The sequence below is a fragment of the Gossypium hirsutum genome, chromosome D10 (assembly GCF_007990345.1).
Source record: "Gossypium hirsutum isolate 1008001.06 chromosome D10, Gossypium_hirsutum_v2.1, whole genome shotgun sequence".
NCBI lineage: Eukaryota > Viridiplantae > Streptophyta > Magnoliopsida > Malvales > Malvaceae > Gossypium > Gossypium hirsutum.
In genome coordinates this window covers 23,427,830-23,455,587 of record NC_053446.1, presented here as the reverse complement: position 1 = coordinate 23,455,587, position 27,758 = coordinate 23,427,830, and the positions used below count along the sequence as shown (strand labels likewise).

The window sequence follows — 27,758 nt, the reverse complement described above, 5'->3', positions numbered from 1 at the left end:
GCAACGAATCGATTTAATATTAAGCCGTTAATTTCATCGCTATGTTGGGTGAATATTATCGGTTTGTGTTAGATACGATACGCCCTTCTAAAAAATTGAGAAATTCAAAAATCGTGTTTTAATTTTTTTTTTGTAAATTATCAAGTTATATTTAAATGGATATAATAATATGTAATTTATCAAAAATTTTCGTGTTTCAAAAATTTTCGTGTTTTCAAAAAAATTTCCCGTGTTTCAAAAATTTTCGTGTTTTAAAAAATTTTCGTGTTTTCAAAAAATTTCGTGTTTCAAAAAAATTCTTGTTTTCTAAAATTTTCCTGTTTCAAACATTTTCATGTTTTGCACAAAATTCTCGTGTTTCAAAAATTTTCGTGTTTTAAAAAAAATTAGTGTTTCAAAATTTTCGTGTTTTAAAAAAATTCTCGTGTTTCAATCGGATCATGATTAAATATTAAATTGAACTCGTAATTTTGAAAATTAAGACAACGTGCGCTTAACAAGATAGCAATTTTGGGCGTCGCGAGGGTGCTAAAAGCTTCCCCACGCGTAATCGACTTTCGAACTCTAATTTTCTCTAGATTTTAACGTAGACCTAAAATTACCTTTTTTTTTAGAAAAGTTTAAAAATAATTTTTTCTTCTAAAAAGAGAATTTTGTACGTGTCCGATCACACCTAAAGAAAAAAGATCGGTGGCGACTCCTTTTTTTAAAAATAAAATCGAGACTTTGTTTTTTTAAATTTTCAATAATCGCCTCAACTAGCGCCCGTGTAAAAATTTTGAGGTCGCTACAGCTGGCGACTCCACTGGGGACAATTTTTGAGAGTCGAGTCTGATGTTAAACGCGTGTTGTCAAAATTTTCAAAATTCCTTGTTCAAATTTAATTTTTAATCGTGATCCTTGAACTTTATTTTTGAAAAGTCATGCATCTGCATCCGGTTTTTAAATTAATATTTTTCTAACTTGTTTTATTTTTCTGTTTTTTTCAGCTCTAAGTTTTATGGTTTTTTTTAGTTTGTTTTTTTAGTAAAAATAAAAAATAAAAAGTAAAAAGGTTTGTGAGTTTCTCCCCACACACCATGTACTTGCATTCTTGCATAACATGAGCTCTCTACCCGGGCTCCATCCGTTTAAGTGGAAGTAAACGCTACGCCTTCGTGAGTTAACTCGTCCCTCCGCACAGGCTAGTGAATTACTTCCAGGTTACATCTGACTTATGCTTTCGTGAGTTAACTTGTTCCTCCGCATAGGCATAAGTAAATGTAACCTCTCGTGTCGAAACCATTTTTTTTGACAACAAAAATTTTGTTGTCGACTTTAAAAACAAAAATTGGAGTCGCCACTGATCATTGATTGAGGTGTGATCGGCACACCTTAAAAATAATTTTGGTCTGCGAAATTTGAGAAAACAGGTTCGGGAGTCAGTTACGCACGAGGAAGGGTTAGCACCCTCCTAACGCCCAAAATCGGTACCAAATTGATTATTTAATGTCTAGGTGTCGAAAATTTGAGAAGATTTTAAAAGAAAACTTTTAACTCGTAAATAAATTAATAAAACATTCTTATTTCAAAGAAATAAAACATCACACCAGAGAGTTAGGACCCAATATTTTTAAATCTTCAAAATTAAGTTTATCCTTTGATTTTAAAACTCACACAGTTAAATCTAACAAGGATATTCGGTTATTTTGGTCAAATGAAGAAAATCGAAACCCAGTAAGTTAGGGCACGATTTCTCAAAATTCCAAATACTGAATATGACCTTTTGTTTTAAAAATTCTTATTTCGAGATAATAAAATGTCATGACCAGTAAGTTAGGACCTGACATTTTTGGATTCCCGAGAATAAGCTTTTATTTGAAATTTGTATGAATTTATTGCAAAATAAATACTTGGTTTTCTAAATTCATCGAAAAATAATCGCAATCCAGTAAGTTAGGACACAATCTATCTCGAGAATCATGAATACCAAATATTTTGAAAATTTATAAAATATGATAATTTTGGTACTTTGACGAAACCAAGATGTTTTCTTAAAAAATGTTAATGCATAACATGAAACCATTACTTCAATTTAAATGATATATGTATATGTATTTACAAAATAAGATATGATATATAAGTAAATTTTAAAAACATGTGTATGCATATATTAAAACATGTATATAAAAGTTATGAAAATAAATATAAAATATGTATATGTATATGTATCTAAAAAAATAAAAAATAATAAAAAATAAGAAAAATATACTAATAAATTATGAAAATATGTATATATATGTATATATGAGAAAAAAATGTATATATATTTGGATTATAAAATATGAAAAACTATATAAATATTATAAAATATAAATATAGGTACGTATATATATGTATATAAAACTAAGAAGAATAAAATAATAATAAAATATATAAGATATGTATATGTATTTAAAACCATTTAAAATATATACATATATATAATAAGATACATATGCGCGTATATATATGTATTAAAATAATAATAATAATAATAATTAATATAATAAAATTAATAATATAAAAGAAATAAAAAAAACAACAGATTAATGACTAAATTGAAAACAAACGAAATTTTAAAGCCAAATTCAAAAATAGAAAATACAAAAAGGAGACCAAATTAAAATCGCCCAACAGGAGGAGAATCAAAAGAGTAAATTATCCAAATTGCCCAAGCATTGCGTAGCAACATGGATTGAATTAAAACAATATTAAAATAGGTGGCCCAATTTTTTAAAAAAATAAAAAAAAAAAGATTTAAACACCCCCAAAAAAGAGAAGGACCAATCGCGCAAATGGCCCATTTTGAACCCTATAAAATCCCATTTTAAAACCCTAAAATCACTTCCCTTTTCAGCAACAGTAGCCACAAGGACTGCTTTCTCCCCCTCTCTGCTCCTCACCGAAATATCCTCCCCTACTCAACTTCGATTCAGACGATGCACAGCAAGGGTATTGACGGCGCACCACCACTGGTAAGTACCTCCTTTCCTTACCCTTTTTCCGTTTATTCGTCTTAAGAAACAAGGAAAAAAGAAAAGAAAAAGAAAAGAAACAGTAAAAAGAATAGGAAAATTAGAGCAAAACCGATCACCTTTCAAAATTGTTTTTGATTCTTTGATTTCGTATTTTTAATCCTTTTCAATACAATATTTGTCTCTTTTACACTCGTTTTTTACCCTTATTTCCTCCCCCCCGGTTGCTATTCTAGCCCCTCATTTTTATTTGCTGTTGTTTGTGGTTTTCTTACAGGTGGAACGCGCTTAAGCGCAGAGCAACATGCGTGACGTGCGGGGCGACGTGCGCGACGTGCAGGGGCTGCTGCGGCGCCAGTTTGCTGCTAGGTTTTTTTATTCTATTTTGTGTTTTGGGCTAGTGGGTTTGGGTTTGCTGTAATATGGGCTTTAGGTTTAGTTGGGCCTGGGTCAAAAATTGGGTATTACACCTCGAATTGAGCTCGGGAGCCCATGACGGGTGATAACCGAGGCTCCGTACTAACCTTAGTAGGTGACAGTATAGACAATTCGAGTACCTTTCTAGAACTAAAACCACATATAGTGAACCGTACAAGCCACCCAATTAGAGTCATGCTGAACCTTCGACCGTTGAATAGTCACCAAAATAAGTACACGGGAGAAACGCCTCTTACCTTTTATTTCTTTTACATTACACTTATTTACAAATGAATCGGGTCTATTTAATAAATTGGGTCGGGTAGATTGTCTGATGATATGTGGGGTAGGTTTTCTGTAAAACATGTTGGGGCAAAAAAAATGTGGGTTTGTTCAACCAAATTGCATGATTGAATGGCTTAATTTGTTAAATTTTCCATAGTTTTTATTTTTCTTTTTCCCTCTGTTTATATCTGTTGTGATCACTAACCAAGGTTATTTTTCTTCATTTTATTTTTCATCATGCATTATAGCCATCTCACTAGGAAGGTGTTGATTAGAGATTAGTTACCAAAAACGGGTTTCTAATGGACGAGTCAATTACACAAGTAATCGAGGAAAATGCCGTAGTCAGAGACTGGTCTTCGAGGACTCAGAAATTAAAAAGGGACAGTTTAAAGGAAGGATACATCTCTGATCTTCCTGAGCGTGTGACTTCGAATATTCGTCAGAACGATCTCGAAGACTTGACTAGGATCTGGAAACAGTGGGACTTAGCTACTAGAGGCATCCTCACTGAAAAGTACGGGGATATAGCTCACTTGATGTAATCAATGTGAACGAGCAATTGATTTAAGCCATGGTTCGATTCTAGGATCCAGCCTATCAGTGTTTCACTTTCAATCAGGAAGATATGACTCCGACCATAGAAGAGTTTTATGCTCTACTTCGCATTAACAACGTACATCTTAACAAGATATATGTGAAGGAGTCTAAACCGAGACCTTCAAGAAAAAGCTAATGAAGTTGACAGGGATGACTGATACATGGGCTGAAGTTTAGTCAATGAAATTCGTAAGGCGGCTGTGCAAATTGTGTAATTATCAGATGAGGCCTAAACTCTCAGTTGGCAATTCTCTCTAAGCCAAAGATCAAGCATGTTGGAGTTCCTAGGACGAGTGAAGAAACAAGGCGATGTTGCCAGGGAATTTGTGTAACTGTTCAGTCCAAGATGGAAAAATGTTTTGTAATGGGCTCTTTTGATTAATGAAACGCCAAAATATAGGGCTATCTTGAAATCAACAGTAAATTCTTGTATATTTATTCATGACTAATATTCACTTGTCATTCATTCATGCATTGCATGTATATATCACCCTAACCATTCACTAAGGCTAGAACCACATAATCCACAGTTGTGACACTACAAGTCTGGAATCACGTCATTCTTATAGAACGCATCTAAGAGCTAGAGCTATGAATGCTGAGCTCAACGAGAGTGATACAATTGAGGATGTTTTAATGATACACCCCTGTCCTCTAGGATATGTTTTGAATAATTGGACTGCTGTGGACCTTCTTGTAGTTTCTAAGTCCTCTCTAGAGTAATGCCCAATGTTAATTCTCAATTTATTTTGTGTGCCCCTAAATAGTGGGATTTCTTTTGTAAGAGCTTATGTTTGCTCTTTATCATTTACATGAATATTAATGAAGATGCATTTTGTCATGATCTTTTCATTTCCATCAGTTTCATAGTGACCCCCTCGCTTCATATCATTTCTCTCCATGTATTTCATATCATTCTATAACATTTTGTGTGTTGATTCCAATACTTTGATGCTCCTTTATAGTTTTATTTCTCATTCACCTTTCAGGTGCTCAGATATCAATGGCATGAACAATCCCGTTACAAGTCCTGGAATCAATATCGAGAAAGCTGTTTGTTTAGGAGAATTCAAAGCCGAAGAAAGTGTTGAAGATTGTGCCCCATCCCCTGACTTACTGAGAATGGTAGAACAAGAAGAGAAACATATTCTACCCCATCAAGAACCTGTTGAGATAATGAACTTGGGAAGTGAAGAAAAGAAACAAGAAGTGAAGATTGGGACTTCTATTTCAGAAAACACTAAGCCGGATTTGATCGCCTTGCTTCATGAGTACAAGGATGTATTTTCCTGGTCTTATCAGGATATGCTCGGGTTGAACACAGATATTGTGGTCCATAAGCTCCCACTGAAACCAGAATGCAATCCTGTTCAACAAAAGCTAAGAAGGATGAGACCTAAAATGCTGGTGAAGATAAAAGAAGAAGTCAAGAAAGAATATGATGCTGGCTTCTTACAGGTCTCTAAATATCTAGAATGGGTAGCTAACATAGTCCTGGTACTGAAGAAAGACAGAAAGGTACGAATGTGTGTGGATTATCGCGATCTGAATCGAGCAAGCTCTAAGGATAACTTTCATTTGCCACACATCGATACGTTGGTGGATAATACAGCAAAACATTCTTTATTTTTTGGATGGTTTCTCGGGTTATAATCAGATAAAGATAGCTCTCGAAGATATGGAGAAAACCACATTCGTGACAATGTGGGAAACATTTTGCTATAAGGTGATGCCATTCGGATTGAAGAATGCTAGGGCAACGTATCAGAGAGCTATAGTGATGCTATTCCATGACATGATGCACAAAGAAATAGAAGTTTATGTCAATGATATGATTGCCAAATCCTGGGGAGAAGAAGAGCATGTTGGGAATCTTAAAAAGCTGTTCGAAAGATTAAGAAAGTTTTAGTTGAAGCTTAACCCAGCCAAGTATACGTTTGGGGCTACCTCTGGAAAACTGCTAGGTTTCATTGTCAGTGAGAGGGGTATTGAGGTTGATCCAAATAAGATAAATGTCATACTCCGCGTACACAAATAGAAGTTAGAGGATTTTTAGGAAGGTCGAATTACATTGCTCGATTCATTGCTTAACTTACTAACCAGTGTGATCCAATTTTTTGACTCCTTCGAAAACATAATCCAGGAGAGTGGAATGAGTAGTGCCAAGTGGCTTTTCATAAGATAAAACAGTATTTGTCTAATCCTCCGGTGCTAGTACCGCCGACCCCTAGAAAACCCTTAATATTGTACCTGACCGTGTTTAAAAACTCAATGGGTTGCGTATTGGGGCAACATGATGAGTCAGGGAAAAGAGAAAAAGCGATTTACTGCCTCAGCAAAAAGTTCACAGAATATGAGGCAAAGTACTCGTCAATTGAAAAGTTCTGTTGTGCATTGGTTTGGGTAGTTCGAAGGCTCAGACAATACATGTTGTATCATACGACATGGTTAATTTCAAAGCTAGATCCATTAAAGTACATGATGGAATCACTCGTATTTTCAGGGAGAATGGCACAATGGCAGATCCTATTGTCTGAGTATGACATTGTGTATGTGAGCCATAAGTCGATAAAGGGAAGCGCGATAGTTGACTTCTTGGCAAGTCGAACAATGTAAAAATATGAGCCGTTGAGATTCAATTTTCCAGATGAAGATTTGATGTGCATTTTTGAAGGTGAATCATCAAAATATCAATCATGGAAGATGAGTTTTGATGGTCCATCGAATGTATTGGGGACGGGATAGGAGCAGTCTTAGTGTCACCGGAAAGGGACCATTACTCGCTCACTGCTAGATTGAATTTCTTCTGTACCAATAATATAGTGGAGTATGAAGCTTGCATCATGGGACTTCGTGCTGCTATCGAGAGGAAAATTGAAATTTTAGAGGTGCACGGGGACTCAGCATTAGTCATTTACCAAATCCGTGGAGATTAGAAAGTTAGTGATTCAAAATTAGTCAAGTATCGCGATCTCATTGCAGAACTAGTCAAAGAATTCAAAGAAGTGGCTTTTAACTACTTTCCACGGGAAGAGAACCAATTGGCTGATGCCCTAGCCACTTTGGCTTCAATGTTCAAAGCAAATAGAGAAACTGAAATAATGCCTCTTCAAACGAGCATATATGAGATCCCCGCACATTGTTTTAGCATTGAAAAGGAGTCAGATGGACAACTGTGGTTTCATGACATCTTGGAATATATTAAAAATCAAAGGTATCCCGAGCAAGCAAACGAGAATGACAAAAGAACGATTAGAAGAATGGCGGCTGGTTTTATTCTTGACGGGGATATCCTATACAAAAGAGGAAATGATCAAATGCTCTTGAGATGCGTGGACAATGTTGAAGCCAAAAGAATACTTGAAGATGTCCACGAAGGAATTTGTAGAATGCATGGCAATGGGTTTATTATGGTAGGCAGATTATGAGACTCGGTTATTTTTGGCTGACAATGGAAAAGGATTGCATTAGCTACACACGAAAGTGCCACAAGGGTCAAATTTACGGAGATAAAATTCATGCAGCTCCTTCGCCCCTTCATGTCATGACTTCTCCGTGGCCTGTTTCTATGTCGATATATTTTTATGGTTATATATTACTTTACAAAATGGGTGGAAGCTGCTTCATTTGCTAATGTGACAAAGACCACGATCTACAGGTTCCTAAAAAATGAGATCATATGTCGACATGGTTTGCCTGAGAGAATCATTTCAGATAATGTTTTGAATCTGAACAACAAAATGATGAAAGAAGTGTGTGAGCAATTCCGGATGAAGCATCATAATTCCTCACCTTATCGCCCGAAAATGAACGGAGCTGTTGAGGCGGCCAATAAAAACATTAAGAGGATTATCGGGAAGATGACTGAGACATATAAAGATTGGCATGAAAAACTACCATTCGCTTTGTATGCATTCCGCACCTCTGTACTGACATTTACGGGAGCAACTCCTTTCTCCCTAGTCTACGGGATGGAAGCTGTTTTGCCTATTAAAGTAGAGATCTCATCCCTGCGAGTCTTAATGGAGTCAAAACTAGAAAAATCAGAATGGGTTCGAGCACGATATGACCAGCTAAACCTTATTGAAGGAAAACGCTTAAAGGCAATTTGTCACGGACAGATGTACCAAAGAGAATGATCACGGCCCATGATAAAAAGGTGCAGCCAAGAAAATTCCGTGAAGGGGAACTTGTACTAAGAAAAATCCTCCCGATACAAAAAGACTTGCAAGGAAAATGGTCACCAGATTAGGAAGGGCCATACCTTGTAAAGAAAACATTCTCGGGAGGGGCTCTGATTCTCACTGAAATGGATGGGAAAGAATTACCTAATCCAGTGAACTCAGATGCTATGAAGAAATATTATGCCTAAAAAAAAGGAAAAAAATCAAGATGAAAACCCGAAAGGGCGTCTTGATAAATAAAAAGGATTAGGATGAAAACCTGAAAGGGCGTCCTAATGAAGCAGGTTCGAACTTAAGGAGCAAGACGACTTGAACGGGGAGTCGATTGGCGAGATTACAATATTTGAAGCGTGGAGTCGAATGGCAAGATTGCAATATTTGAAGCATTCTCAGAAGCTCGAAATCTTCTACACAGGAAGCCATGCTCGAAAAGATCCTTGACGAATAAACGTGGAGAAGTTCATGCGTTTGATATCTAGAGTATTTGTGGCCATTGAATTTGCTTTCCTTTCTTTATGATGCTTTCTTTATTTGAATTACTCTTTGTTAATTTTCTTTGTTTGTTGTTTTTGAAAAGAATATGAGTGTGATGTATTTCTTTCATGCCTACTGTGCCATTTTCAAGCATCTTATGGTTTGGTTCGTTTAAATAATAAATAGTAAAATGACATACTCTAAACAAAAGGAATGTTGAGCATTACCTGGATGAGAATTTGATAAATACAAGGACCCTGAAGCAAGAACAAAGTTCAACAAGGGGGCAGAAAGGTGGTATACGAAAATGTGGGTTACTCACAGAACTTGAGGATGAGTACAAAACTGGAGAGAAAAGTCAAGAATTGAATAAATGAATGGGGACCCTCACGAAAATCAAAAAGTGGGGCATGTGACAAACAGCCTAGGGTGCATGGCATGATCATGTAGACACAAAAGCATTTAGGACAAACACGTGCATATCATAATAACATCATACATGACATATACAGGTATACCAGTAGAGCAAGAAATACTAGAAGAAGGTTTTTAGTTTCACTTGATGTTTTTTGAAACCCTGTTTCTTTCAAGAAATATTTTTCAATTTCTGTTTTTTTCAAAAATCAACTCATATTGCTAGAGTTGAGTTAAGCCTCGGGTTATTACGAGAGGTGAGTTGAGTCTCAAGTCACATACCGAGGTATTTTTTATTTCTGTTTTTTTCAAAAAAAATAAACTCATTGCGAGAGGTGAGTTGAGCCTCGGACACATGCCGATGTATTTCTTTTAAATTTTTTTTTCAAAAATCAATTTATATTGCGAGAGGTGAGTTGAGCCTCGGACACATGCCGAGGTATTTCTTTTAAATTTCTATTTTTTTTAAAAAAATAACTCATATTGCGAGAGGTGAATTGAGCCTCGGGTCACACGCTGAGGTATTTTTTTAAATTTCTATTTTTCAAAAATCAACTTATATTGCGAGAGGTGAGTTCAGCCTCGGCTCACATACCGATGTATTTTTTTTTAATTTCTATTTTTAAAAAAAAAATCAACTCATATTGCGAGAGGTGAGTTGAGCCTCGGACACATGCCGAGATATTTCTTTTAAATTTCTGTTTTTCAAAAAAAATCAACTTATATTGCGAGAGGTGAGTTGAGCCTCAGGTCACACGCTGAAGTATTTTTTTAAATTTCTATTTTTCAAAAATCAACTCATATTGCGAGAGGTGAGTTGAGCCTCGACTCACATACCGATGTATTTTTTTAATTTCTATTTTTTTTTCAAAAAATCAACTCACATTGCGATAGGTGAGTTGAGCCCCGAACACATGCCGAGGTATTTCTTTTAAATTTTTATTTTTCAAAAATCAACTCATATTGCGAGAGGTGAGTTGAGCCTCGAATACATGCCGAGGTATTTCTTTTAAATTTTTGTTTTTCAAAAATCAACTCATATTGTAAGAGGTGAGTTGAGCCTCGGGTCACACGCCAAGGTATTTTTTTTAATTTCTATTTTTCAAAATATCAACTCATATTGCGAGAGGTGAGTTAAGCCTCGGGTCGCACGCCGAGGAATTTTTCAATTTGTTTTTCAAAAATCAACTCATATTGCGAGAGGTGAGTTGAGCCTCGGGTCACATGCTGAGGTATTTCTTTTAAATTTCTATTTTTCAAAAATCAACTCATATTGCGAGAGGTGAGTTGAGCCTCGGGTCACACGCCGAGATATTTTTTTAATTTCTATTTTTCAAAAAAATCAACTCATATTGCAAGAGGTGAGTTAAGCCTCGAGTCACCCGCCGAGGTATTTTTCAATTTATGGTTTTCAAAAATCAACTCATATTGTGAGAGGTGAATTGAGCCTCGGAGACATGCCGAGGTATTTCTTTTAAATTTCTATTTTTCAAAAATCAACTCATAGCAAGATGTGAGTTGAGCCTCGGGTCACATGCCAAGGTATTTTTTTAATTTTTGTTTTTCAAAAAATCAACTCATATTGCGAGAGGTGAATTGAGCCTCGGGTCACACGCAGAGGTATTTTTCAATTTATTTTTTAAAAATCAACTCATATTGCGAGAGGCGAGTTGAGCCTCGGGTCACATGCCGAGGTATTTTTTTAAAATTTCTGTTTTTCAAAAATCAACTCTATTGCGAGAGGTGAGTTAAGGTTCGGGCTATATGCCGAGGTATTTTTTAAAAAAATTATTTTTCAAAAATCAACTCATATTGCGAGAGGTGAGTTAAGCTTCAGGTCGCACGCCGAGGTATTTTTTCAATTTCTGTTTTTCAAAAAAGAAAAAGGATCGTACGCCGGGCTTTTCTCGATTTCTATTTTTCAAATAAAAAAAATTTTGGATAGTCGAACAAAATTCAGTGCTTTTAAGTCTTTGCTCTATCCCTGTTTTACAGCGATGAGCAAAGAGGGACAGCTGTAATCACTGAATTTTGTTCGGGAGAAATTTCATGTTTTTAAAAAAATTACATTTTGACCCTTAACTTTTTTGGAATTGCATTTTAACCCCTAAAATTTCTTGAAATTATATTTTAACCCTTAAACTTTTTTGAAATTATATTTTGACCCCTAAACTTTTTTAAATTACATTTTGACCCTAAATTTTCTTAAAATTACATTTTGACCCCATAAGTTTTGCTACAATTGCAGTTCAGTCCTTCTGGCAGCCACTTGCACACCTACCCTCCGAGATTTCCGGCCATCGGCCTAGGGCATGGCCTCCCTCTCCCCTAGCCACCTGTTACCTGCAAAAAGAAGAAAAAATCAACTATAAAAGAGGTTCAAACCCCAAATATGGAGGCCCCCCAAGAATTTAAAAAAAACGAGAAAAGTTTCAAAAAAAAAGTTTCAACAGCAAAAAGAAAGAGGAAAAAAGAGAGAAAGAGAGGAGAAAGGAGAAGAAGAGAAGGAGGAGAAGACGGTGGCAGCACTGTGGGACTAGCGGCAGCAAGCGGCGACAGCACCTAGGGCTTGAAGAAGAACAAAACAGAAGAAGAAAAAATAAAAAATAAAAAAGAGAAAGAAAAAAATTAATAGTCGGGTCGACTCGACCCGCGACCCGACCGGTGACCGACCCAATCACCCAGCAGCAACCCCCAACAGGCCAACCCAGCCAGGCCCAACAGAAAAAAGAAGAGAAAAAAAAAGGAAAAAAAAAAGAGAAAAAAAGCCCAAAAGTAGCTGCGCAACAGGCCCAACAGCCCAGCAGACCAACAACTCAACAGCTTGGCAGGCCAACAGGCCCATCACAGCAGCAGGCCAGCAGATTCAGCCCAACAAACTGCAGCCCCAGGCCCAACAGCAGCAAGCCAGCCCACCCAGCCCAGTCCAGGAAAAAAAAGGAAAAAAAGAAAAAATCAAGCTCGTATTTTTGGACCTTTCCAGTAATTTTGTTTTTACCCACTTTTAATTTAATTCGTGTTTTTTGGATGACATTTTTTATATTATTAGTATATTTTTAGCCATTTTTATATTTTGTGTTTATGTTTTTAATTTAATTTTATTTTATTTTAAATAATTTTAATAAATAAGGCAACGAATCGATTTAATATTAAGCCGTTAATTTTATCGCTATGTTGGGTGAATATTATCGACTTGTGTTAAATACGAGACGCCCTTCTAAAAAATTGGGAAATTCAAAAATCGTGTTTTAATTTTTTTTAATTATCAAGTTATATTTAAATGGATATAATAATATGTAATTTATCAAAAATTTTCGTGTTTCAAAATTTTTCGTTTTTTCAAAAAAATTTCCCGTGTTTCAAAAGTTTTCGTGTTTTCAAAAAAATTTCGTGTTTCAAAAAAATTCTTGTTCTCAAAAATTTTCGTGTTTCAAACATTTTCGTGTTTTGCAAAAAATTCTCATGTTTCAAAAATTTCCGTGTTTTAAAAAAAAATAGTGTTTCAAATTTTCTGTGTTTAAAAAAAATTCTCGTGTTTCAATCGGATCACGTTTAAATATTAAATTGAACTCGTATTTTTGAAAATTAAGACAACGTGCGCTTAAGAGATACCAATTTTGGGCGTCGCGAGGGTGCTAATACCTTCCTCGCGTGTAACCGACTCCCGAACTCTAATTTTCTTTGGATTTTAACGTAAACCTAAAATTACCTTTTTTTAAGAAAAGTTTAAATATATATTTTTCTTCTAAAAAGAGAATTTTGTAGGTGTCCGATCACACCTAATGAAAAAAGATCGGTGGTGACTCCCTTTTTTTAAAAATAAAATCGAGACTTTGTTTTTTAAAATTTTCAATAATCGCCTCAACTAGCGCCCGTGTAAAAATTTTTAGGTCGCTACAATATAAAAACTAACCTTTAGGCAAAAAAAAAAAAGTAGCAACCACAACAAAAAACAAAACAAAAAAGTAGGAAGAAACCAACAATAATCACTATTTTAGTTCTCAAATCTGAAAAACAAGTGACTGTTTTGTTCCCAAATCTGAAAACAAATAAGGTTGGGAAAGACATTAGTTTAACTTTCAAGGATAAAATGGTAAAATAATAAATAAAAGTATGGGTACTTTTGTCTGTTAAAAATACCTATTGCTTTATTGGGTGCTAAAACCTCCAGTCAATTTTTAGGCTATTAGTGTGATTGAAATAAATTTGAATGTACTGTTGATGCTGATCCAAACAGGCTATCAGTGAGGTTGATAGCAGTTATCTACCCCAACTACACCACAGTGGCATTAAATTAAACTAAAGGAAGCATTAGGCTTGCTTTGGATGCCAACGCACTACAGTGCGTTGTATTTTTTCCCTTGATTATCAATCTCACTGCACCACAGTGAAAGCATTGGCTGTTTGGATGTATTGGCTTCCAGCACAGTGAGATGTTTCTGCTGCACTGGACAGCCTTAAGCTGACTGGTGCTAAAAGCTTCAGTTAGGTGTAGCTGGGGCAGTAGACATTTTTTGAAGACAAAAATACCCATACTTTAATTTATTATTTTACCATTTTATCCTTAGATGTTAAACTAATTTCTTTCCCAATCTTATTTGTTTTCAGATATGGGAAGAAAACAGTAGTTTCTCCCCTCGTTCTTGTTGGTTTCTCCCTTGTTCTTACTGGTTTGTCCCTCGTTTTTGCTGGTTTCTCCCCTCTTTTTTGCTTTATTCTTGGTTGTGGGAGCTTAGGATATTCTGTTTCTTCAATCAAACTAACAAGTTAGAGATATCTTGTGTTTTTTCCCTCTATTTTCTCATGCTCAACATTTACCCTTTTTCTCAATTAACAGGGGAAGTCTACATTAATTAGTGCACTTTCAGACAGTAATCTATATAGTGATGCAAGGTATATTTATTCTTTAAAACAGTTTTTCCTCGAAGTTAAATTCTTTATTAAAAGTAAAAGGATGGATGTTTTTACCTAATTGGAGGTAATGGCTTTGTGCAGATTGTTTGCAACATTGGATGGTTGATTAAAAAGTGTTGTTCTTCCTTCAAGGTGAGATGGTTTGCTGTCACTCACTGTTATTATTGTTGTTACTGTTATTTTTTTTTCTTTTGAGTAGTCTAGTTCTAAATGATATACTGACCTTATCCCATAGGCAGCAACATTTTATCTTTTGATCTTTGGACCTATCATTTAGCATGCTTTACACACTATTTAGTAATATTATTACTAACTATAATTTTAAGTCATACACAATGAAATTACCTAAACATCTAAACTCAAAAACATTATAACTTAAAGCTTGTAGGGCACAAATCGAATTTCCAAGGCTTTTAACACTTGCTTAAGCAAAGAAAAAACACAAACAAATGCATGTAATTATTCCCGATAACGATAAAATTATACAGTAGATTCAAAGTTAGAACAGAAAAAAAGTGAAAGGAACTCGAAAATAGTACCTCAAAGGAACTAGGATAGGAGTCAAATGGAGTCTCCCCTACTTCAATAGCACCAGTCCCCATTCAATATATATATCCCTGACTATATATAAACAAAGAACACAAGTCAAGTAATTAAACAGATCAAAACTGCAAACAAGCTATAAATGATAAGAATTGCAAACCAATCAATCTAGGAAGAAGGAGATTTAATTCATTGACCTGAAATCCAACTGTCTTCTCCAAGGTAGTAATCTTATGCACAAATCCAAAAGCTGAAAATACCTGCATTATTAAGTCTTTTAGAAAGATGAATGGAAAATAAATCAAGTAAAAGGACTCCAAAAAGTCATTACAACCTATAATTTCCACTAACAAATCTGCCAAAAAATAAGGAATGGAGATAACTTCAACATACCAGGTCTTAAGCATCGAGACAGAAATAATAGAACATATTAACAGAATACACCTTAACAATTGCAGTGATGCATTTCAGATTTTCTAATGATGCTAAAAAAAATTATAGAACATGTAAAATCTATGAGTTTGCCGAAGTACTAGAATGAAGTAAAGCATAAAAAGAAAAATGATGAAAAATTTGACCTATATGTGCTAAGAATCCTCAAATCTTTAAAAAAAAAAAAACAAAAGCTACACTTCAGGCTGCTCAAATTTCAATTTTATCAAGTATTATGTGATAAATAACTGTGCCATCTTCTGAGTAAAAATCAGATACAATCACTATTCTTTTAAGGGTAAAACATAAAGCTTTAGCTGCTTCAAGTAAATTGAAGTAAATCTATACCCAACAGATAATTTGCCCACAAGATACATGGTTGGACAACTTAAAGATCATATAAGAAGGTTAGAACATACCCCTAATCCAAAAGTAGAGAGTTGTGAGCTTCGAAAGACCATAAGACCCATAAGATATGGGTCAGAAAAGAGGTCTGACCAGAAAATGAAGTACAATGACAAAGCAGAAACAGAAATGGCATGAGTTATAGAGATGCCACTGCCAAAAATATGTGAATAACCAATGAGAGAATGAACATGATTACAGAACCAAAAAAAAAAAAGAAGGAAAAAACTAGAGCATGTGCTACACTAACCGATTGTTCCAATCTACTCGTTGAATTTTAGTAAGACTAGGGTAAGTCTTGATGTAAAAGTTGTTGATTAAGTCAGCCAGATCATAGACCTAAGGGATGAGGGAACATGTAAACAGAATTTCAATAGAATCCAAGGGAAAAGCAACCATGTAATTATATAAAAACATCAAAACAGATATGAGTTAATTTAAAATATGTAAAATTCGTTCCTGCAAGATTCATTAAAGGGTATAAGGAAACATCCTGCCATCGGATTCAATAATCCTGAATTAAAAAGTTAAAACATATTTACAAGGGGAAAGATTCAGCATACCACTTTGAAAGCAAGAATGCCACCGAGGATGGAAGTATAAGGAGCGAAAGGATCAGCTAATAAGTAATTCTTAACCAACATCTGAGCCTGATTTTTGTAAGACTTTATAGCCATACTTGTCTGTTTAGGCACTGCTGCCATATATTACAATCACAATATCACCTTAGTAGAAAGAGTACCTTCTCCTAGTTTTGTCCCTTCTTCATTCATCAATTCTATAACAAATACAAAAATGGCAGTCAAGAAAAGAAAAGCTTCAATCATGTCAAATATAGAATAGAAGGTAATAGAGAAACATGGATATGGAGGAAGTTTCCACATTTTGATGCTACAACCAACTATACGATCTCACAAGCAAACACTAAAAGGGGTGAGTAATCAAAGCAGTTACCAACATCCATCTTAATCCAAGAAATATCAGATGTAAAAATATTCTCCATTTACAAATAACTTCAATTCAATCATGTTGAAACAAACAAGAAACGAACCAAAACTGTGAAAGTTTGATCAAAATGAAGAAAGAAAATAATAAATGTTTGACTAAATACAAAAAACATTTCCATTTCAGAAAAGCAAATGTAAATACAATGCAAAAGGCATTAAAATTATAAGAAATCCATGAGGAAAACACAAATAAATTGGCATGAAAAGTAACATAAGGCAATCAAAGGTAATACAATAGAAGGGAAGAAGATGAGGAATGTGATAACTGTGGTTACCATAAGCACATTCTACATATTTGAAGAAGCAACCGTAAATGCAGCTGGATGTTTAAAGGGGAAAAGGGAAAAAGAAATTGAAAGACAATAGGAAATCAATGCAAAAAAGAAATGGCCATGACAAGAAAACAAATGCTTTTCAATTAATGCAAAAAGGAACGAGGTTTAGGACTTTGATCGGTGGAAGAGGGGAAATGGGAATGGGAAATGGAAGGAGGGCACGGGGTTTGGGACTTTGATCGGTAGAAGAGGGGAGATGGGAATGGGGAAATTGCATTGTATTTGTGTATTTTAAAAATAAAAAAATATATGTAGTGTATTTTAAAAATAAAAATATATATATGTAGTGCATTTTAAAAATAAATATATATATATGTAGTGTATTTTAAAAATAAATATATATATATGTAGTGTATTTTAAAAATAAAAAATATATGTAGTGTACTTTAAAAATAAAAAAAATATATGTAGTGTATTTTAAAAATAAAAAATATATGTAGTGTATTTTAAAAATAAAAAATATATATAGTGTATTTTAAAAATAAAAAAAATATATGTAGTGTATTTTAAAAATAAAAAATATATGTAGTGTATTTTAAAAATAAAAAAAATATATGTAGTGTATTCGGTTTATTCGAATTACTTGAAGCATGAAGATCCAATATTTTTCTTGAAAGATACTAATTTTGAACTTAAATCATGATAATAAAAAATTATGGGATTTGTGAAACAAATTAGGGAATTACCTTTCTTGTGAAGATATAGAACAACCCCAAATGTGCAGAGAACTTGTACCAGTTGAATCAAAGACTCTATTTTTAAGCAAAAAATAAAAAAAATAAACACAACCGAATTTAAACGAAAAAAATTACAAAGAAGAGAATTTCAAGCCAAAAAAAGTAAAATTCTTACAGCTCTACCATAGATGACTACAGTGAAAAGAAAACAATAGTTCAAGTAAAGCTTTAAAGATGAACAAAGAAAACAATAGTTCAAGTAAAGCTTTAAAGATGAACAAATCGATTGCATAATCTTCTTGCTTACAAAAAAAAACAGCTTTTAAGTTTTTTTTCAATAACCCAACAAAAAATAGTGAAATATTTAGCTGTTTAGAGCTCTTCAAAGATAAGAAAAACAAGAAAACCAAAAACCCAACAAAAAAAACCAAAATGTCTTTATTTATTTTGAAAAGATAGTCATAATCAATTATCCTTTTTATATCCTCGTTATTGTTTACCATGGATTTTTGAGAATTTTTTCTTTAGTGTTCATCTTATGGCTTTCATCCATTCGCGATGTATTATTCTTATTTTTTATGAAAATATATTATTATATCTAATTATATATTTATGCTTTTATGTCGGTTGACATTTAAAATCAAAATAATAATAGATGGTAAAGACACGAAATTTCATGGAGGGAGATAGTACCTTAGCAACAAAAGCTGTTTGGGATGATGAGTTGACGTTGATATTTTGTGAGCTTTGTGTGAATGAAGTCAATGCTGGTAATAGACTGACAACTCATCTAAACTCAAAAGGATGGGAAAATGTCATTGCTCTTTTTCAAGCAAAAACACAAAAAATTTATGGAAAACCTCAATTGAAAAATAAGTGGGATACATTAAAAAAGGAATGGAGGTTATGGAGGAAGTTGCTTAAGGAATCTACAAGTATTGGATGGTGTCCATCTAAAAAGACGGCCGATGCTACCAAAGAATAGTGGGCTGCAAAAATACAGGTTAGTGTTAACTTTATCATTATTTTAATGCATAAAGTTTATTGAAATTAATAATTTACAATTATAAAAATCTTAGTATAACATTTAACATTTAACATGTTATGTAGGAAAATCCTAATTTTAAAGGATTTAAGAAGAAAGGAATTGAACCACGATTGAATGAGTTAATATGGCAAATGTTTGCTGGCATTGTAGCCACAGGAGAGAACGCATGGGCACTTTCGTCTGGTGTTCTTCCAAGTGGGGTTCCTATGGGAGATAATGCACCTAATGAGGGTTTTGGTGATTCAGATGAACATAGTAATGAGAATGAAGGTATTCCTCCTGATGAGGTACCATCAAACACTTCTCATGAAATTCCTAATCGAAGAAAGCAAACACTTGGGGCTGTACACGGTAAAGGAAAAAAATCAAGTTCAAGTAGAAAATCATCAAGAAATACATTAACTACTCAGATTGAGAAATTGTGTGAGAGTATGGCTAGTCCAAGGAAGTCAGTGAATGAAATTATTTTTCCTCACTCTCAATATACTATTTCAAATGCAACGGATGCTTTGCGTGCTTTGGGAGATGAAATTCCAAAAAAAGATGAATTGTACTATTTTGCCACCAAAATGTTCCAAATACCGATGAAACGAGAAGTGTTTTTGAACTTAGATCCAGATGATAGGGTTTGGTGGCTTCGACGTGAGTATGTTGAACAAAATCCAATTGCATCATTTTCATCATTGGTAGCAACATCCTCATTTCCCTTCCAACCATACCATCAACCACCTCCACTATAAGCTCCTTAGAATTATTATTGTAATATAACTATACTACTTTTTTATATGTAAAACTAATGTATGATACTTTTTATGTTTGGTATTTTTATGTTATGCTTTTAATCAAGTTCCTGTGTTGTATAGAATGTCATGAAATATTAATTTATTTTCATTTGATTACTTTTTCAGGTTATGGATGAATTTAACAATATGTATAATAGTTTTGATATGAATTATGATACCCCTGAATTAAGTGAAGAAGCTCAACGAAGAATAGCCACAATTGTTACCCAAGTTGAGCACAACAATTATCATGAAGAGGAAGAATATGTGTTAAGCAGTATATTGGTACACCATGAAACTTATTTCACTATGCAACCGCGTATGTATTCAAATTATACAAGTCCAATGTGGGTGGACTAAGTATTAAATGGGCACGATGATCGTTGCATGAATAGTTTTAGGATGCCAATAAATATATTTCACAGCTTGTTGCATGATTTGCAAACAAATTATGGCTTAAAGAATGGGAAAGTATCGGCGATGGAGAAGTTACCATTATCATTGTATATTCTTGGAAATAGAGAATCAAATTCAAATGCAACAGAGCGATTTCAACAATATGGGGAAACTGTTAGTCAAATTTTTACTGATATGTTGCATATATTTGCTCGAATGGGAATAGACACGATTAAACCCACTGAAGGTCAATTCGAGGAAGTACCGAACCATATTCGACATGATACAAGATATTGGTCTCACTTTAAGGTAAAATTTACACAATCTTTATATTTTTAAAACATAAATTATTTCTAACTTTTATCTCATTACTTGTATTTATTTTAAAGGATTGTATTGGGGCCATAGATGGAACACACATAAAAGCATGCATTTCGCCTTCTTGTCAAATACCTTATATCGGACGGAAAGGTGAACCAACTCAAAATATTATGACAGTTTGTGACTTCAACATGTGCTTTATTTTTGCATTTCCTAGTTGGGAAGGAACAACACATGATAGTAGAATTTTTTTGCAAGCACTTAGAAAACAAGAGTTTAAGTTTCCACACCCTCCACCAGGTTGAACTTTAATTTTTTAATTACTTTTTACATAAAAAATATTAAAATTTTTAATTTATTTTTAAACTTGATATTATGTTTTACTTTTTTTTAGGAAAATATTATCTTGTGGATTTAGGATATCCACAAATGGCAGGTATTCTAGGTCCATATAGGGGGGAACGATATCATTTACCTGATTTTCGTCGAGGTAATCATTAAGTATCTGGAAAAAAATAAATCTTTAATCATGCCCATTCTTCGTTACGCTTTGTGATTGAACGAACATTTGGAGTGTGGAAAAAAAATGGCCAATATTAAGAGATATTCCAAGTTATTCATTCAATAAGCAAGTTTTAATATTTATTGCAACAATGGTTTTGCATAATTACATTCGAAGACATGCTTGGTCAAACGATGAGGATTTTCGTGAATTTGAGAATATATCCGACATGCCAGTCTCTTCAAGCCAGTTTGACAGAGGTGAATCGAGTTCTTCTAACAAAGAAAGTGACCTTGAAATCACGATATTAAGGGAAACCATTGCAACTAGCTTAATGAATCTATATTTGTAAAAACATTTTGTATCGTAACCTAATTTCTAGTAATAATGAAACTTGTTATGTCTTATGTTACTATATTTTTTTTATTAAAAATCATCCGTTTAGATACTTCAAAATTTGATCCAAGTATAATGTTACTATTTGTGAAAATAATATTTATCATTGTTATAAAAAATATTTAACTATAAAAAATTAAAAATAACTATCATTTTATCTAATAAATAATTTAAATTAATTATATAGTTCATTAAAATATTGGAAGATACATTTTAATATTTTATTAAATGAATTTATAAATTCACATATTTTAATAATTTTAAAAAAGTAAAATAATTTAAATAACTTCTATTATATATAAATTCTAATCTGATGTCCCTAATAGTCATTTTTTATTCTCACCTCACAGTTACAGTTGCGTTTGAATCCAAAGACACACTCCACCATTGTTTCTAATCTCACATCTACAGTATCCAATCTCACCGCCGCCACTGTGTTTAACCTCACTGGAGGTAAACAAACCGTCCATCCAAACTAGCCCTTAGTCTCTCTACTTTTATTTGCTTTGATTTGCTATTTTTAGTCTCTTTGTTAACTTTTTTTTCTATTAGCTCTATTAAAATATGAGGTACAATTACAAATTTAGCCTCTCAACTTTTATAATTTTTGTCAATTTGACCTTTACTCTTTTTTATTTTTCTTTAATTATAAAAAAATTAAAAATAAAAAAAAAACATTAAAGCTTAATATTAACCACCACTAAATTACAAATCATTATTCAATTGATTATGAGTTTATTATTACATAATTAAAAAACTAATTTTCTTAATAACAAACTTTGGGAAAAAAATCGCTCTTTTTCAACTCTTCCTATTTTCTTCTATTATGTTCCCTCAACTCTCATGATTGTCTTTTGAAACCGAAACAAACAAACAAAACTTTCACTCCCTTTTTTTCAATAAATCGAAACCCCAACTCTTTTTTTGGCATGATTTCCTTCTATTTTTCATATACTCATAACTTTCTTTGGTATGAGATTATTTCATAGAGGGTTTTTCACTAATATTTTGAAAATAAAGTAAAAAATTTACTTAAAATATTTTTTTGTGCTCAATAAAACAAGGACATGCAAATCGAAAAAGAAAAAAAAAAGTGAAGAGGAATTTTCATTATTTATTTCCAATGTCCTTTAACGGTTTGTCTCCCCCCTCTGATTCAGAGTCAAATTTTCCATATTTACTTTCAACCTCATCCAAATCCAAATTCTCACCCAAACATGACTCCTACTTCAATTCTAACTTCTGAATTTGTTTTTTTCATTCTTTTGTTATTTTTTGCAATCTATCTTATTATTTTATTTTAAAATATGTATAACAATCACCTAAAGTAAACCCTAATCTAGTATTAATCTTAAGATGGTTGTGAAACTCTATCTTGTCACCTAATCAAACTTGAAAAAATAAAGCTAAAAAGAGTATTTAAAAGTTAAAAACACGTAAAGTAAGAATGTGGATAAGTTATTTCGTTCAAATAATTTAAAATTGTTGTTGTTAATAGGTAATTTGATTAAATCAAAAGTTTATGATTTATTTAAAAATTGAGGTTAAATTTAATGATTTCTAATCTAATTACCTAATATACATTGTCGCTAAATAAGAATTACAAGTTAAAATTTCTAGCAATAATGATTAATAGCATTTCTATCTTTAATTTGTTGGCACATATGGGAAATATTTATAATTTGTTATTTTTTTCTATATACATATATACTTTTTAAAGTTTTAATAATTAAAGCAAAAATAAAAAAAGTAGGGATTAAATTGACAAAAATTGTAAAGGTTGAGGAGTTAACTTTGTGATTGTACCTAACTATTTAACAAAGTAGAGGGACTGAAAATGAGCAAATCGAAAAATAGAAAGACCAATTTTGAGCAAATAAAAGTAAAGGGACTAAATCTGCACAAACCGATAAGTACAAGGACTACCCTCAAAAATTAATCAATATAGATATTTAGAATAGATTTATTATTATACTAATCAAAGTAAATTAACAAAAAAAAATCAATATTGTGATTAATTCTGAATGTATCAAATATTTTCCCTAAAAATAAATATCAATAAATATAATTCTTTAGGAAAAATAAATACAACTGAAGATAGCAAATCCTGTTTGGCCACCTGAGTAACATCAGCATGCAGGGAAATTCAGCACTTGGCTAATATGTCTACAACAGCATTACATTCCCTGTAATTTTCAATGACTTGTAGAAAATAAAATTCGATAAAATTAAATATGACATTATAAATCTATTTCATAAAATATTCATATATTTTCCCCATTTTTTAAAAATCCCACCCTCATTTATCAATTAGGTTTTTTATCCAAATAATATAAAATAAAAAAATAAATACTGAAATAAGATAAGAACCTCATTATATACGTATCTGGACAAATTCAACAGTACACTATCGATGCCGCCTGAACAATCAAAATGTATGTTTTAAATTTTTTTAATATAATTAGTTATATTAGTAGTAGTTCAGTATTAAAGCATGTTATTTTGTTAAAATCCCCCAAAATCAAAAGAAATGTATATTTTATTTTATTTTTTTAGTATAATTAGTTATATTAGTATCAGTTTAGTATTAAGGTATGTTATTTGTGTTAAAAGGTTAGTACTAATTATTTTACATCTTTGATTTTTTTTTATATTACAAACACTTGGATGGTCCCTCCCTCCCTTCCCCCCCCACAACCGAAGGTACCCCAAAAAAACAGGTATGTATTTTTTTTCTAATAGTATAATCATTAATAATTTAAAATTGTGTTAAAATTTTTTTTTAATAATATGTTAACTTTGAAAATAATTAGAAAAAAATAGTTGTCGTTATTTTTATATTGTTTATTTGTTAAGTCGATGATTAAAATTTTAATTGTTTATGCAGATATTGATATGAGTTCTTTAATTACTGCAGAAGACCACATAGCACGGACGGTCCATTTGCCAGTAAGAGAATTTTCTAATGTTGTACATATTAAAAAAAATGAATCAGATAATTACCCTTTTTCACAATTTGAATTCCTTGTGGAAGTTAACTGTAATGTGCCGGATACATGTCTTTAACCATTGCCAATATGCAATTGCAGATGGTTTTTGAATCAAGCTTCCGGTGGTCCTGCGTCATACATCTAGAAATGCATGTATGAGGCCCAACATATTTCCGTATCTCCCACTGCTAGGACCTTTGGATAAATACAACTCGTACCCGCCACTTGCGCCTTTCTGTCAACTTCCAACACTCACCAACATAGATCATCGGTTTAGAGTTAGCCATTCAGTAGTTGACAGGCACCTTCACACTATAACGCTTGATGGCATCAACACACTCGTCTTTGCTCACGAATCTTTGACCCATGAACAACACTTTCGGTTCAGGATTTTCTAACATCAGGTGAGCAGGTATTATGTCTAGGTACTCAGGAAACTCGAAAGCATGCGCCGCATCAGGATCGACGATCAACATATGGGGCCCAAGATCATTACGTATGACGATGCCACGACTCGAGTTTTCGACCGAAGGGGCGTGATCATTTCCATCATTTGCTCCTTCATCTTTGATATCATCTGGGACATCGTCTAAACCGGGGCCACTAAAATCTTCACATTCGTGACCAGAACAATCATTATTATCAGATCCATCTTCACCAAACACATCAGTTTCAATAACAACTGGATGTATCTGTAATCCACCACCGTACTGATTTGAACAACCAACGTTAAAATCGTTGTCAAATTGAGCACAGACAACCTCCTATCAATAGACGCTTTGGGAACCTTTGTACGCAGGTTTTTAACTCCATATTGTTGACTTAGCTGAGTTACATTTTCAACGGGCTCCACATCTGTTAACTCAGCAAACAACTGAATCGGTTCAGTGTTCACCCTCCCTGGCGGGCAATACAATGCCACCATTGTCTCGATGTCGTCATTGTCTAAAAGCTCTATCTCGGTAAATTTGATAAGATTTGACGAAACTGAAAATTTATAGAATAGTTTCGTCATCCTCCTTCCACAAGACGAGAAATTTTTTCATTGACCTTTTATTTCATATCACCGACGGACACATTCCTATCGAATCTCATTCCTATCTTCTAGTGAGTTGCAAAAATATAACCAACGGTTCTCCATTTTTTTCTGAAACTACAAAAATACAACCAAACATCTTACTAAACGAACAATACAAAGTAAACTAACAGAATTATAATAATTTTCATAATTAACATACCTTAATACTAAATAAAAGAAACTTTTAACACAAATAAACTACTATTAAAAAAACTAATTATACTACTAAAAAAATAACCTTAATACTAATTAACCAACATTTTCTTCTTGATTTTCGGTGGTGGACCTTCAACTGGATATGTTGTTTTTTTTCTTTTCGCGTGGTGACTAATTTGGGGGGGGGGGGTTGGGGAACAAACTAACCCCCCCTTTATAATGAAGAAAATAATATAATACTAATTTTTTAAACAAAAAGCAAAAAATAAATAAAAGGATAGTAGAACCCGGGCTCGTGATTGACGGGTCACATCGATGGCAGGCAGCACCGGCTTGATGACCTGCCACCGATGTGACCCGTCGATCATGGGTTCGGTTTCAATACCCGATAAAATTTCAATTTTTTTCTAGTTAAAAAAAATATTTTATGATAAAATATCAAGGTGTCGCCTGACACGTTGGCGACACCAATAGACAAAATATATTTTTTCGTTTTAAACGTTTAAAAATACAAGGTATTTTTTGGTGTCAAATACTGGTGTCACTGATTGCTCAGGCGACACTCAAAAAAATTATTATTATTTTAAATGTGATGATTGAAACAATGATTAGTGACAGAGGAGAGGGGAGCCGCCGGTTGCTCAGGCGGCACTGGTGGTAACACTATTAATTTTACCTAATTACGTAACTAACGAGATGTTTATCCTATTTCAATATTTACTTTTTTATTTTATATTAAAATAAGTGAATTATGTAATATGATTTATTAACTATTATAAAATTTTATTACATATATATTTAAAAAGATTAACATAAAAAATGTTTAAATTTGTTAATTGAATTGTATGAGACAGTTCGTTCCTGAAACAAGTGAAAAAGGTTACAAGATAAAAACAGGCAAAAGAACAAAAAAAGTCGGCCATCATTTCTCTTTCTCACATTTATATAAATTTTATTACACTTCGCTTTTTTTACTAATAAATAAATTTTTATATATTAAATTAAATAGTATATTAATTATTTTTATTAAAATTTTTATCAATTTTTATTATTAAAAATTACTGTAACAGGAGAAATAACCAAATAGTTAAATATAATATGACGCTACATAATGGATACAATTTTTAACAAAATAATTACTTTACTTTTTTATCTAATATATATGAACTAATTTAATTTTTTTAAATAAAAAAATAAAATATAATTTAACTCTTAATACAAAAATTTTCATTCTATTAATTAATATTTCAAATACAAATTAGTACGTCTATATTCTATAATCCATTGTTGCCACTTGGAAATTAAAATTGAAGCTTGAAAAAAAATAACAAGAAAAATATTACAATATAACGAAAAACAAGATGAAACCATACCTGTAGAAAAAAAAAAACCCAATAATTCCACCAGTTTTTTTATGATTACAGACATTAATTCATTACAAGTTTAGAAAACCCAAATTAGATTTTACAATTTATTTTACTTAAAACATTGAAAATTTCATGTCTGTCGCATATATTAAAAACTGTAATTTGGTTTGAAAAACTTGTTGCTGAGTGGCTTTGTGGTTCCATCTCTAACAGTAACACCTCCATTTTCACCTGTTTCAGCCTCTTCTTCTTGACCCTCAAAAGCTGGATGACTAAGAATACTGTTAAACAACTGCGTTCCTCTCAACGCATTCGTCAATGGCAGATGCCCTTCCGGTGTTTCATCATTGAGTTCCCAAATGAACTCATCGGGAAATGCCCTGTAATTGTATTGTTCGATTTCCGTGTCGAGCTTTTTCATCCACCCCAGTTTGAGGAACAACTTGGTGAAGTCCTTTTTTACTTTTTGCCACTGTCTTTTTTGGACGCTGTACCCGAATTTGTTGTCGCTGTGTTTTTTCCAAAGTTCGTCAATGGCTTTGAGGTCATTTTGGGAGATAAATTGGACTTCGGAGAAGAAGACGTAGCCTCGCTTCTGAGCTGCTTCGCCGGCTAGAAGGATGAGCAGACGGCGGGTTTCTTCGTCGGCCTGGCGGAAGTTTTGATTGGAAAGGTGGTGTTGGAGGGTGTCAAAGGAGATAGCTTGGGAAGTAGTGGTGGATGTGGTGGAAGAAGGAAGAGAGAAGGTGGTGGTAGAGGAGAGAGAGGAAAGAGTGTTTGTGGTGGAGGTGGAGGTGGAGGAGGAGGGGGGTTTGAGGAAGAAGGAGGAGGGTGGAGGAGGAGGAGGAGGAGGGGTGGAGAGGCGTTTGAAGGAAGAGGAATGATGGTGGTGGGGAAGGGTTCTAAGAGAGTGAGTGGCAGCCATGGTTTTGTTTGATTGTGAGGGAACTTAAGGGGGGAATTGAAAGGCTTTTAAGACGATGAGCTTGTGTGGGGACTTAGTTTGATGGAAGATAAAAGATTAGATATGAGAAATACA

General features: G+C 33.2%; 2 protein-coding genes across 4 annotated transcripts; both read right to left on the bottom strand.

Moving 5' to 3' along the window:
- Positions 1–11,502: 11,502 nt before the first annotated feature.
- LOC107914665 (uncharacterized) lies at positions 11,503–17,230 on the bottom strand. Of its 3 annotated transcripts, none has more exons than XM_016843646.2 (7): positions 16,947–17,230; positions 16,228–16,442; positions 15,915–16,003; positions 15,679–15,817; positions 15,025–15,087; positions 14,824–14,905; positions 11,503–11,713 (listed from the first exon to the last, which is right to left on the bottom strand). In XM_016843646.2, the coding sequence occupies exons 2-6, from the start codon at positions 16,366–16,368 to the stop codon at positions 14,867–14,869; spliced, it is 471 nt and encodes a 156-aa protein (XP_016699135.1). In that variant the 5' UTR covers positions 16,369–16,442; positions 16,947–17,230; the 3' UTR covers positions 11,503–11,713; positions 14,824–14,866. The 3 variants fall into 3 exon arrangements, with proteins under 3 accessions (XP_016699135.1, XP_016699137.1, XP_040958166.1); XM_016843648.2 differs by lacking the exon at positions 11,503–11,713 and adding an exon at positions 13,881–14,118 and having other exon boundaries at positions 16,947–17,224; XM_041102232.1 differs by lacking the exon at positions 11,503–11,713 and adding an exon at positions 13,881–14,112 and having other exon boundaries at positions 16,947–17,224.
- A 9,498-nt stretch (positions 17,231–26,728) lies between these two features.
- On the bottom strand, positions 26,729–27,758 carry LOC107914666 (tetrapyrrole-binding protein, chloroplastic). Its single transcript, XM_016843649.2, has one exon. It carries the CDS (start codon positions 27,642–27,644, stop codon positions 26,868–26,870), a length of 777 nt encoding a protein of 258 aa, XP_016699138.1. The 5' UTR covers positions 27,645–27,758; the 3' UTR covers positions 26,729–26,867.

Bases quoted from the DNA above. Each gene is read 5' to 3' on its own strand.
- LOC107914666 (XM_016843649.2), bottom strand. From the start codon at position 27,644: ATGGCTGCCACTCACTCTCTTAGAACCCTTCCCCACCACCATCATTCC.
- LOC107914665 (XM_016843646.2), bottom strand. From the start codon at position 16,368: ATGGCAGCAGTGCCTAAACAGACAAGTATGGCTATAAAGTCTTACAAA. The intron at 16,004-16,227 runs GTATGCTGAATC...CTCATCCCTTAG, and splicing joins GCATTCTTGCTTTCAAAGTG to GTCTATGATCTGGCTGACTT. The intron at 14,906-15,024 runs GTCAATGAATTA...GTTTATATATAG, and splicing joins AGAAGACAGTTGGATTTCAG to TCAGGGATATATATATTGAA.